General features: G+C 37.7%; 1 protein-coding gene across 2 annotated transcripts in view; it reads left to right on the plus strand.

Annotated features, from left to right (window-relative positions):
- Window positions 1-488: 488 nt before the first annotated feature.
- The window catches only part of GNAI3 (G protein subunit alpha i3), a 266,408-nt gene continuing 253,600 nt past the window's right edge, over window positions 489-13,296 (plus strand). For both annotated transcript variants that reach the window (XM_063297730.1, XM_063297729.1), the window contains exons 1-3: window positions 489-697; window positions 11,775-11,817; window positions 12,949-13,090. In XM_063297730.1, coding sequence (XP_063153800.1) covers window positions 580-697; window positions 11,775-11,817; window positions 12,949-13,090 — 303 coding nt within the window. In that variant the 5' untranslated portion in view covers window positions 489-579. The remainder of the gene's footprint in view (window positions 698-11,774; window positions 11,818-12,948; window positions 13,091-13,296) is intronic.

Here is a 13,296-nt window from a genome sequence, read left to right on the forward strand (position 1 = left end):
GCACTTAGTAACAAACATTTAACGAAATCTTTGCTTTGTTTCTCTGGCTTTGGATTAGGTAACAAAAGGTTTGTAGGAACAGTGTTAGTCTATGGTGGCAAAAAATCAGTAGTCTGGTAGCACTTTTTCCAACTAACCAGGTTTAAAAGGCATACACTTTGGTGAGCTACAGCTCAGCCACTGTATGAAGTGCGCTGCAACTCACCAAAGCTGATGCCTTTTAATAAAACTGATTAGTCGGAAAAGGTCCTGCCAAGCCCCTTTATTTTTGGAACAAAATGCAGTGTCCCAAAAACAACCGAGAAACCCCGCTTTCAAATTCAAACACAGGTACTGTCTACGAGTGTCCAGAAGTCACCCCTCCCCCGTGCTTGGCGGTGAGCCGAGACGTGTGCTTTGACTCCATTTCCCAGAGGACAATTCGCTTCTCGTCGGCTGAGATTTAAAAGGAGGAAGTAGGCAGATTTCCGGTGGTGCTTCTCTTCCCCCGCCTCTTCAGCTTCCTCTCCTCCCGACTCCTGCGGCCGTTGAGGAGCGCCAGGGGTGCCACCCGCCCGCCTCGCCCGTCCTGTTGCCGCGATGGGCTGCACGTTGAGCGCCGAAGATAAGGCGGCGGCCGAGCGAAGTCGGATGATCGACCGCAACCTGCGCGAGGACGGGGAAAAGGCGGCCAAGGAGGTGAAACTGCTTCTGCTCGGTAAGAAGCAGGAAGAACGGGCTGAGGCGGAGGGTGGGGCCTGGGCCTGGGCCTGCCCCGCTGACTCTCTTGGGCAGAGTGAGGGGAAAGGCGGCGGCGGCGGCCGTCAGGGGCCTCTAGGCACAAGCGCTCTCTGCACCGAGCGGCCTGAGCTATTTGCTTGCAGCGGCTTTTGTTCGCTGAGCGACCCGGGGAAAAGTGCTCCTTCTCCGCGGCCCGGGCGGCGGGCGGGCGTTTCGTGGCTTATGGTCTTTTCCGTTGCCCCCACGCAGGCACAAAGGGAAGTGAGTCGCCCCAGTCCGGGCGTATTCTCGGGATCCGCGCTGCCGCTTTTCCGCTTAAAGGGGGTTACGTGAAAGGCGTTGTCACAGCAGGCTTTTGAAGGGCTTAGCCTAATAGCCTTAGGGGATTATCCTCAAAGTAGCTCAACTGGAGAGGTTTCCAGGCCTTCCTCCAGTATAGCATTAGTGAAAAGACACACGTTCGCCTTGGTTTGTTAGAGAAGTCAGATCTGATCTTCTGAAGGGTGGTACAGGTACTTTGAATACTTGTGGGTCTCAGAGAACCCCTTGAATAAGGAGATAATGAACAAACGTTGCCTTTTGAAAAAAAAGTCACTATATAAACAGGTAATGCGTAGGCATATTTCTACATGGATGCTTTAAAAGACTCTTTACTATTTTATTTATGCAACCATATATCTTTTAAAAAAGTATCTGATGCCGCTATTTGATTGTTCCTCCTTGCTGCAGCTATGGAAGCTAAGATAAAGGAAACAGGATGAGTTTTCCTATTACCCAACAGACATACAGCTCCTAGCACCCTGGACAGCAGAGGGAGTGCTGCCATTTTTTTCCTGTGTAGCACAGTCTAACATTGTGTTTACTGTCTCTGAGGATTTACATTCTTAACTATTTAAGCAGAAAAGGAGGCAAAGAAAATGGTTTTCTCAAGGCATTATGTGTGTATATAAGTGAAAGGCAGAATTGTTTTTCACCGCCTGGGAACATGAGAGAAGTCTGACTTCTGGAAATGGCAATTTCCAAGTGTAGTAGGTTATCTGGCCTTTGTTATAAAAGGGGTGTCAAGAAAACTTGCACCTGAACAACCATTACCACTATTGCTATTACATTTTCTTTTTTTTTTTTGTAGTCCCTTTAAAGTAGCGTGCTTGACAATGGTGACAGAAGCAAAACTTTGACAAATTAAAACAAAAATCTTAGAGTCAAATGGTATGAATTTGTAATGTATTTATTGAAATGGAACTGAATCTACAACAAAATAAGCAAGCACCTAGTGAAAATAGCAACAGTGCCATTCTGTCCGATTCTTAAAAATCTCTAAATGTGAAATAAAAATCAGTATAATAAATAAATCTCCATAAATATATGTTTAGCCAGAAGTTTTTGCACATATCACTGCCTTATACAAAAGCATATAACTCATGAGATCAAGTAGAGGATTATAAACCAGTAGATGGAGGTCAGTAAATCAGAATAAGAAACTTTGGGATTTCCTTGTGAAGGGAATATAAATAGTAAGTGAGGGACTCTTACAAGTATGTATCTAACATAAAAATTAACATTGGTGAACACTCTGGGGTCCAGGAGGTAGGCCTTCTCTGCAGCAGCTCCCACCCTTTGGAACATCCTTCCCCTGGAAGTGAGGTTAGCCCCCTCCCTCCTGGACTTCAGAAAACAGCTACTGCTCTTTCTGCTATCAGTTCTGCTACCAGGCTTGGAATGGGGAGAGGAAGAGCCATTCTTGGGGCTGGTTGGTTCCCTGGTCCTACTGGGACTGGTCTTATCCCCTTAGGGGTGGAATTAGATCTACCATCATTTGGGTTTGACTGTATTTTATATATTGATGACTGGTATTATTTATGATTTTATTGAATTTTAAATTGTTTTTATTGTGAACCGCCCAGGGTCCCCCGTGTGGGGGAATGGGTGGTCATAGAAATATGATAAATAAAAAATAAAATATGCAAAGTTATTGGCAAACAATGAAATATTAAACAGCCCTAAACAGCTCTTGGAGAGCTTGGAGGGAAAAAAAGCACTCCAAGTTAGTTGGGCAACCATATGTTTTGTAGGTCATATCTTCCTCCTTTATTTGCTGTTAAAGTTGTCAAGTGCTTATGAAACTACCTCAGATGTACAATTGGCTGCTTCAAACACTATGAAAGTGTTTCAAGTTTAAAACATCCCTGTTCTGAGCACAAAGAGCTTCAAAAATTATTAAGACAGCTGTTTCATACTCAAAATGGGGTGGTTCAGAATGGTTTAGATTTGAACCGCTTGTACAACCCTAATATTTGATATTGTTAAAGCTGTTCACTTCATTGATAAATCAGTTTGTAAACTATGGGTTTAGGCATGCAGAAATGTATTTTTTTTTCAGTTCACTGAAATATTATCAATTTAGTGTGCTGAAGCAGTAAAAGAAAGAAAAATCTGCTTTGGGTTTTTTTTAAAACATCAGTTAAAATTAGAAAAAACAACATAGAATACTTTAATTATAATTTATTTTAGCATCCGAATCTCAAAAAAGATATTCTAGAGCTGAAAAAGACAAGGAATAGGATAATTAATGTAGATGCAAAGTAACTGTCATATGAAGTATTGTAATTAAATAAGCAGCGGCTTTATAAAATTATTCAAAATTACCACACCTTTGGCTCATGCAATTAAAATGATTGATTATAGGTTCAGAACAAAAGTTGTACTATTCACTCCCTTGGCCTGACCCACTGTCTTTGGCTGTAGTGCTATGATCCCTGTCACAAATCAGGTCGAAAATTTTGTCAGCCCTTGTTTTTCTAACATCAGAATGCTTATTTCAGAGAAGGCAAAAGGGAAGTGTATTAGGAGCACACTGAAAAATGGTTTGGAGTTGTAGGATCTGAATCTCTCTTCCCCTACACACCAGAATAAAACTGAATCAACTTCGGAGCGGGCATAATACATGTTCCTTCCACTGACAACAATTGATGCAAGGAAGATGTCTGATGAAGGAACTGAAGGGAGGCAAAATATAAAGCCCACTACAAACATTTTCTGTTCTATTGATGTTAGCTCAGCAGGACATAGACAAGTTCTGTTTCTTGCTTTAAAGGTGCATTTCTTTAAGATGAAAGAGTCTCTACCAATTGGCTTTACATATGTGTTAAAAATTACTACCAGTGGATTGTATCAAGACTAGGCTGATAATGCTTTGGTCTCACTTATATTCAGCTGAATAAAGAATGACTGGCTTAGTCTGAATGTAACTCAATGATTCTTAGCAGATGTAGATAAAAATGAGAATTCTGTATTCTTAGGTAGTTACTTTGCTTACCATATGATAAAACAACAGTGATAGTTACCAACATTATACCCTAAGAGTATCTAACTAACTACAATTGAAGTAAAAGTAGTGGACTAAGCAAGCCTTCCACCTGATTCAGTGAGATAGTTCTTTGGGGATTTTATTAGGGGAAGTTTGCTTGTTTGTATATTTGCCCACTCATATACAATTCATATATTGTATGTAATGGTTTGAACTTTTGTTTTGAATCAGTAAAACTGGAGCATTTTCGTGATTCAGAGTCACTCTTTGAGGCAAGCTCTTACATACTGGGGTTTAGGAATTGTTGATATCCTTGTCTCTTAATAATGTTAGTTCCTTTCTTTCTACCAAGTATTCTTAATTTTATGTAGTAAGAGTTGTTGACCTAGTTAATTAAGTTTATGACTTACTGTTTTTTCCCAGTGAGTATTAATTTAAGTTTATGACTTATCTTGATAGCAGTGTGGAAATTTCTATTTGCCTCACATTATGAATAAACAAGTATAGCAATCTATATTTATCCATGAGTACATTGCTTGATATTAATATATTAATATAACTGAATATTAACAATATATTAATGAGTACATTCCTTTATATATATTCCTCCAATATATAATCATATAATATTCAGTTTACCTTCGTTTATTCCAGAGCAGCTGTATTAGCACTACTGCCTTATTTATTTCTAGTAATGCCATTTATATGTCGCTTCGATTGGTATTTATATGTCACCCAATTCACCCATTTATATGTTACCCACTTCAATAAAAATGCAATTGAGCAAATGTGAAAGCTACACATTATTAAATGGGGAAAAAAAAGAAAAACATTACTCTTTCATCTGTGAAAGACAGTGGAATTCCACTTTTTGAATCTTGGATTACCGATACATGTTTGCTTCCTGTTTATGAACTGGCTCTCTGTGTAATGGAAAGATTGAACAATATTCTGTGCAGTCAGGGTTTAATGATGTATTAAAAATTAGGCTGAATGATTTCCTGTAAGTATATTTCTATATTTTCTTCCCATTTGTTGGTTCCCCCCTTTTTATTTTACTGCTTGTTTTCTTTTTTGTACATTAAAGCAATTAAAAAGTAGATTTAAAAAAAACTTATAAAGCAGGATATAATAAAAAACAAAATGCTCAGATGATGTCATCAATGTTCCTATGTATGTATTTTGGAAAAAAATAAACAGAAAAAGTATAATGGGCAAGTGCAATAACCTTGGGAGACAGGAGGAAGAGCTGCAGCCTAGACAAAGGTCTGATAAGAGAAACCTGAGTCCAAAGCAGGAATGAGGGTGGAGAAAGCACCTCAGAAGTGGCCCTCTCTAGTTCTCTGGAAAGTAAAGGCAGGGGAGGGGGGAAGTGCTTTCAGACCTGCAAGATGCTGTTACTGTAGCCTTACAATAAAGGTAGTATTAGTACTCACGGTTTTGGTTTCCTGGCCTGGAGCACCTTGAAGGGCCGACACAAACTTACAATCCTGTTCACATTTATTTAGCAACACGTTCAGTTGAGTTTATTTACTTCTTGGTAAATATGACTAGGATTGAAGTATAAATTATGTCTGAGCTGACATTTTTTCTTCAATATTCTCTGTAAGGATTCTTAATATATTGTTAATAGAAAGGTACAGCCATGCCTGTAATACAGAAAGGTTGTGCAGAGTGATAAATTATGTGTTATGTATGTGGTTTTGATCAGTAAGAATTTAGTAAAATATTAAAATTTAGAAAAGATCGAAAGCATTGCTGATTTAAAAGTTTGTACTTGACTTGCAAACAAATTCCTGTACCTCCATTACCTTTTGCAGTCACTAGCCATTTTCTTCCTAATTATATCTGTATTTTGTTTTTTGATGCTATTTATTTTGCAATACAAAATGCATTATGTCTGTGTACATACACTTGATGCTTTTTTCCCTTTAAATAAAAAAGTCAGTTTGGGGAAAATTCTGATTTAATTTGTCAGAAGAAGAAAAACTCACCATAGGTGACTATGCTATTTATGTCCCAGCATTTGATCAGTGGTAAAACCTTTATTTGAGAACCAATACCCAGTGTTAAATTAATGTTGGCACATTCTGAATGAAAGGGTTTTCCTGGTAAGACGTTTTCAAAGGACTTTTGAAAACTAATATTTATATTAATAAATTTACTATAGTAGTTTGCAAAGTAAGGATTAGCAACCACTCTTCATATATTTTAGACTATAATTTCCCACAGCTAGCATGGTCAGTGGACAGTCTTTATATATTATACAATATTGTATTTATATACTACTAAGTCTGCTAAGAATTCCTGGTGGTTTATACAAAGCCAGTAATTAAAACATCAATATAAGCAAATTAGAACACTGAAAACATAATCCCCAGCAATAATAGTAGTGATCCTGATGGACCGATTATCAAAATTTAACCCAATATGACAGCAGATGATAACAATAGTAACAAGCTATGGCAAGCTAATTAACTATCAGTTGCCCTCCAGAAGAGCTTTGTCCTTACATTTTCCAGAGTACCATTAAAGGGGCGAGTCTAATGTGAGAGGGGGCAACATTAATGAACCCAGGACCACAACCAGTAAGCAATGCCTCCTGGCCTTGCCATACCTCTTTTCACAATCAGTATCTTCTCCAAGGACAGGTTATTTCTGGTTGGAGGAGGCAGTCCTGCAAGTATCTTATGGGAATTGTCCACACAATTTGAGGGCATCAGGTTTTCTATCCCTGCTCTAGGTATTAGACTTAAGATTAATAAAAATAAAGCATACACTTTTTTGAATATTTGTTACAGTTTTGATGCTATCTTTTGGGGTTTTTACATAGCAAATGTAGTTTAGTCTATAGTTTTAAATCTCAGTCGATATAAAATGGCCGATTTACACACCTCTTAACATAGCTTATATTTTTCAGGCTGATAACTTCGTTAGTTTCATAGACTGCTGGATAACGATCAATATTGTTTTCTGTGTTATAAAAATAGCTTGACAAAAACTTTGAGAAATATGTACTTACCATGGTAACCAAGAAAAGATATTAGGTATGATATTAGTAAACAGTGAGAAATATAATGCTTTAATTTGTGCTCTCTTTAGAAAAATGTGTTCATGTTTGGGAATGTTTTATGATTATATTGCTACTATTAGTCTTTGTTCCATATGTTGGTTGCATTTCTATTCTCAGAAGTGGTGGGAAAGCAAAGTTTTTCTATTCATGCTTAGAGAAATTTGTGGGTTTTGTTGTGATAGTGATTCTGGAGCATTTATATAAACTATTGAATCAGATTTTTTTTTCTCCTTTAACTTGTATAAAGACTACATATTTCTCCACAATTTTGTTTTAATCCATTCAATCATGTCCGATTCTCAGAGACTGCCTGGGCAAGTCCCTGCAGTTTTCTTGGCAAGATTTTTTAAGAAGTGGTTTGCCATTGCCTCCTTCCCAGGTCACCCAGCTGACTTTGTGCCTAAGGTGGGACTGGAACGCACGGTCTCCTGGTTTCTAGCCTGATGCTTTAACCACCACACCAAACTGGCTCTTTCCACAAACAATAACCCTATCTATATTACAATGAAAACTACTGAACAAATATAAAATTAACTTTATCCTTGAGCATGTATAAATGAATTGTTGACTGTTGGTGTAATGCTGGGTAATAGATAACACGTTCAAATGCTAAAATAAAATGTTCACTCTTTTGATGTCTGTCTTTGGAGGCTTGCCAGTTTTCCTGACAAAGTGAGAAAACAAAGGAACTGTAAATTTCAAGGAATGCTGCTGTTGCTCCTCCTCTGTTCTTCTCAGTATGTTCTTTTCTGCATTAGAGAACAGTTCTATTGTTCTTTTGTTCCATTACTGAAGCCCTTCCAGGAAAAACACTGTTGTGAAAAACCATTCACTTTAGCTGACATGTAGTGTTTTCTGTGATTTTCCTATTACACAAAGCACCTGCATATTTGAGAGCAGTTGTTTTGATCTACCTGCTTAATTTTTATTTTATTTGTGTTCCTTTTTTTGTTGACTACAGTTTGGACAAACCCTACAGTCCATTGACCAGTTGAACCAGAGTACTTTTAAGTCTGTTTAATCCCAATCAGAATAAATGTGCCTATTCCTATTATTCTATCTGAATTTTGCAGGCTACATCATATATTAGGGCTATGTGTGTTAGGCTGTTGCAGTTGTTTGTAATAGTGATTCCATTTATATTCCACTTTTTTGCCCAAAAGGCATAAATGTAAAGGGGCTCCAGAGTCTGTTAGTTTGTTCATGGCAAGATAACTCTCTAAAAACAAAACCGAATAGGACCACATTTGGTGTGGTAGGAGAAGCCAGCAAAAGAAAGTTTGAGTTTAATCAATCAGGCAGGGGCCTGCAGAGAAAATTTCCCCAGTGCACCTTATGGGAGAGGCAGTTGGGCAGTACGGTCAAATGCTGCTGACCATTCCATTCTAAGCCCCCATCCCATCCTAGTAACATGATCCAGACTGGAGTGTATGCAACCCTCTCTGTGATTCTTTGTGCACACAAAGATACAAAGAGACAATGTGAGTGGAGAGCAGAAACACACACACATACACACCAAGGAAATGTATGTGCACCTGTCCTGATTAGACCTTTACAGACACACCCCAGATGCAGGCAACACATATGCACACAGCTTGATTAGTCCCTGGAGAGAAGATATGTGCACATGTGCATGAGCACAATCATACATCCTCAGACATAACATGTACTTCATTACAAACAGAAAAAAAGAGATGCATTCTATTGCCACTACTGGTAAAGGAATTGGAAAGAACCCAGGGTCATTGCACTGTATGCTTTACCTACCTTGTTCTTTTCTCCAACCCAACATAATGTTGGAGACAGAGTTCTGAGCCCCTTTACAGAATTTGTCTGATTGTCAGCAGGATAATTAATCAGAAACTGAACAAATTTTATATATGGAAGAGTTCAAAACTGGCCCAAATCCATCTGAAGGCTGTGGAGAAAAAAGATCCACCCCACCACCAAACCTTCCAATCAGAGAGGTGGTTGGGTAGAAGCTTGAAATGCTGCCAGCTCCTCAATTCTAAGCCCATCTCCCTCCTGGTCACATGACCCAGAACAAAGCTGCTATTAAGGGGTTAGAAAGAACTCGAGAAGCCATGCTCTGCATGCTTTCCTTACTTTGCATGTATATGAAGCACCAGAGCCGTTCGTAGTTAAAAAAATCATTCTTACACATAATAATAATATGGATACAATATTCTTGATCTTCAGTACTAATAGTGCTTAACTTCCTTAAAAGAATGGAGAAACAAGCTAGTTAAAATCAGCATACTTTTCATGAAGTGACAGTTTAAGCCTTATATAATTGTTCTTATTAGCCAAAACTTCCTGCTCATTGAGAGTTGTTAGTTCTATTCCTTTTCTTTTTGAGGTGGAACTTACAGTACAAGAACTGCATACTGGAAGTTCATCTGGAATAATGAAACTTCAACTGCTGTAGCATCTCAGCAAAGGAGTTTGAGTGGAAAAGTGGCAGTGTGGAAGAAAATACTTAAACCTTTTTCCTGTCTGCTACTTTTCCACTGTTTTCCTTCTGTTTTGTATTCCCCCTGTTATGTCCCAGTTTCAGGTTTGTGTTATATATTTTTCTGGAAAATTGCACTGGGAAAATTTAAATGGGTGAAGGACTTTGTTATTTGTGCACTGCTTCTTTGATGCAGGTAGTCTATTCCCACCCCTTTTCCAATTCTGTATTGCATAAAAGTGGTGCTAGCTGGCATCTCTTTCCATCTGGTTCAAGACAAGTGCTTTATAAATCACAGATTTCTAGAAATAGGTAATTTCTTATATCCCTGCGTGCAGATCCCATCTAAAAGTTCTCTCTTGGTGTCTAGGAGTCTATGATACTTTGAAGAATGGCTTTATCATGGTCTTAAAGCCAATCTATACTATATTTCTCTGTGGTTGCTAAGAGTCGACAATGACTTGATGGTACATAATCAAGCATACTATATTTTAAATAAACAACGTGATAAATTCACTTCTCCAGAAAATACAGTTTAGATTTTCCAAAGTTCAGACAGAGGAAAACTCGAAACAAAATATTTACTTAAGTTGAATTCTAGTGCAACTTTGGGTTTAAAATATCTGTTTAATATCAGAACAACCATTGCTTCCACAGCAGTAAGTTGCCTTTTATATGTTTTTAATGAAAAAGGGCCTCAGATTCCATCAAAAATTATTACTACAATATATATTTTAATGTGACACAAAGATACCGTTAATATGATTACTTTCCAATAATGTATTTAACTGGTTTTAATTTTAAAAATAAAATAAATTTAGTTTTTATCTCATCTGATCCACTACTTCTTGAAGTACTGCTCCCAGCAGAGGTACAGCCCTCAGTCCAGAAAAAGTTGTGTGCTTCTTATAATTAGTTGAAGCTATCAAGTTTGAGGTTTTTGTATTTGGTTTATGCTTTCCAAAGCTTTTGAATTTAATTGTGGTGTTGATGGCTTAGTTCCTATAACTTTGAGACAGTATTCAAGATACTGTTCCTTACTGTTCTTATCTGACTATCTGGCAACACAATCCCTGGTAAATATATTCTTTTTTGCTTGTGACTGAAGTCTGATACTTAATATTTTATGCAGTATATTATTCCCACATGCTTAAGAATGGCTCAGAGGCATCACAGCTGAGAATTGATTCTGAAACAAAAGACTGTAATGATGAAATACATGCAACCTCTCCCCCCCCCCCGCCCCCCACAAATCCAGGACTGGCTTTACTTGGTTTGCACAACATACTTAGAGACAACTTCTTTGTCCTCTGAGAAAATGTAACTGATAGATTATTACTCCCAAGGGACTCTAAAGTAAGTAAACAAGTAGCAATATTTGGTTCTAAAATATAGCATGCATTTGATACTGTATACTTTCAGAATTAGTATTTTCATAGGTTGTTTATGTTGCTTATATTTTACTGTGTATATACAGATTTTTATATATACATATATACTATAATGAACTCTCCCTTTGCCCCTCAAGCAGTGGGATGTCAAGAATCCTGCTGCAGTTCAATGGAAGAATTGCATAATAAGATAACACAGGAGCTAGAAAGCTAAGCTGCTCCGTACTGTCTGCTTCGTCCTTCTTCTAGATCAGAACTGTGATAGATGCAATCCTATGTAATAATAATAAATTATTCAACTTGTACGCCACATGACTCTCAGTTCATCATCTTACTTGAGAGTTGAAGGGGGGAACTTCTTCTGAATAGACATGTATAGGACTGTCCTGTGAGGCCTCTGAGAGAAGCCTACTTTGTGCAAAGCTGTGCACTGGTAATTCAGTATATACTAAGGAACATTATACATACCTACATTTTTGTTGCCTTCCTATGATATAGCTATATTGTTAAATATTGTGTTGAATCAAAAGTACCTGAAGTTTGTTTTAATAAAAGCTAGGAAAAAAGGCTGTAATTACAAGAAATACCATTTCTTGTTTGGGTACTGGTTAAAGATATCCAATTCTAGGAAGTAGTTTATTTTTTTATTAAATTTATAGGCTGCCCAATTCTGTAGTTATTTTTTTGTAATAGAGAAATCATTCTGTTAATTTCTTAAATTATGCCTAGTGCTTTGATGCTTCTGAATCCATCAATTAGTAGGACAAAAATCATTTATTTTTCTCTCAGTCAATACATCAAAATAATCCCAGTTTTTCTTTGTCCTTTTAGGTGCTGGAGAATCTGGTAAAAGTACCATAGTGAAGCAGATGAAGTAAGTAAAATATGCAATATATGATACTGAAACAATTGATTTGCACTGAAGCGTAGTGCCTACATACAAAAGAGCCGCCTTCTTTCCATTATATGCCACCTGAAGTATGGATACAGTGTAAAATATATGTATTGGGATCTTGCTGGATTAGGTGATATTATTATATAAACAGAAGATACTTCAGCTTGTGAAAGCCCCCCCCTTTTTTTTTCAGATGCAGCTTCACTATTGCATCACATGTACCACATAATTCTAGTTGGTCCCACAGTCTTAACTTTTCAGAGGTCATATGGGTAGAATCCAAAAAAAAGACAGTAAAAACCTAGCATTTTGACAGTACCTAATATCAAACCAAATAGGTTATATTTGTTTGTTAGATTTATATACCTGACTCCCAACGACTCTGTCTGGTTCACAAGTAAAAAAAAAGAAAGAAATAGAAGAATAGACAAGAATAAAGGAGAAAAGATGGCAAAGATGACAAAAACTGGACAGGAATGAAAAAGAAACATAACCATACAATCCAAGAGGGCTTATCACCCTCACCAAAGGCCTGGGTGAAGAGCCAGGTTTTCAAGATCCTTTGAAACACCAGAGTGGGGACCATCTGGATCTTGGGGGGAAACTTGGGGGGAAACCAAAGGTCAGGTGCTGCTACAGAGAAGACACACTTCCGGGTTCCTGATAGATGGCATTGCATAATCAAAGGAACCTGAAGTGAACCAACCCTGCTGGGTCACATTGGCTGGGCAGATACTGTGGGAGATAGGTAGCCCCTCAAGTAACCAGACTCTCTGCCATGTAGATGTGAAGGCTTAAATGCAGTTATTTATTTGACCATTCTCCAAGGACCCTCCGAGAAGTAGGTAGGGTTATTTCCTCTTACATATCTATATAACAATCTTCTCTAACCTGGTATCCTTCAGGTGTGTTTGTCTATCACTCCTGTCATTCCCTGGCAGCATGCCCATGCGAACAAGACTGGTTGAAATTGCATGGTCAAAACACATGCCATATGGTAATCCCATATGGTGTAGACTAGGGTATTAGAAAATTACTGGCATAGCATGTTGGGCTTCATGGCTAAGTGGAATTTTCCTATTCCATGCCTGATTCTCTGTTTTTCCCCAGAATCATTCATGAGGATGGTTATTCAGAGGAAGAATGCAAGCAGTATAAAGTAGTTGTCTACAGCAATACAATTCAATCAATCATTGCAATAATAAGAGCAATGGGAAGACTAAAAATTGACTTTGGAGAAGTTGCCAGAGCTGTAAGTATACTGTTTTGTATACAATACTAGAGTTCAAAATTAAACACAAGACAGATTTGGTGGGCACCTGATCATAACACACAAAAAGTTGAGGATAATCTGCTTTGAAAGTTTAGTTGCAATTATTACAGTTTTCTGGGGAGACATGAAGACATTATGGAATATGACCATACACCAAGAAACTTTTGACAAGTGTTGATAGGAAA

Source organism: Candoia aspera, chromosome 3, assembly GCF_035149785.1.
Source record: "Candoia aspera isolate rCanAsp1 chromosome 3, rCanAsp1.hap2, whole genome shotgun sequence".
In the NCBI taxonomy this organism is placed as follows: domain Eukaryota; kingdom Metazoa; phylum Chordata; class Lepidosauria; order Squamata; family Boidae; genus Candoia; species Candoia aspera.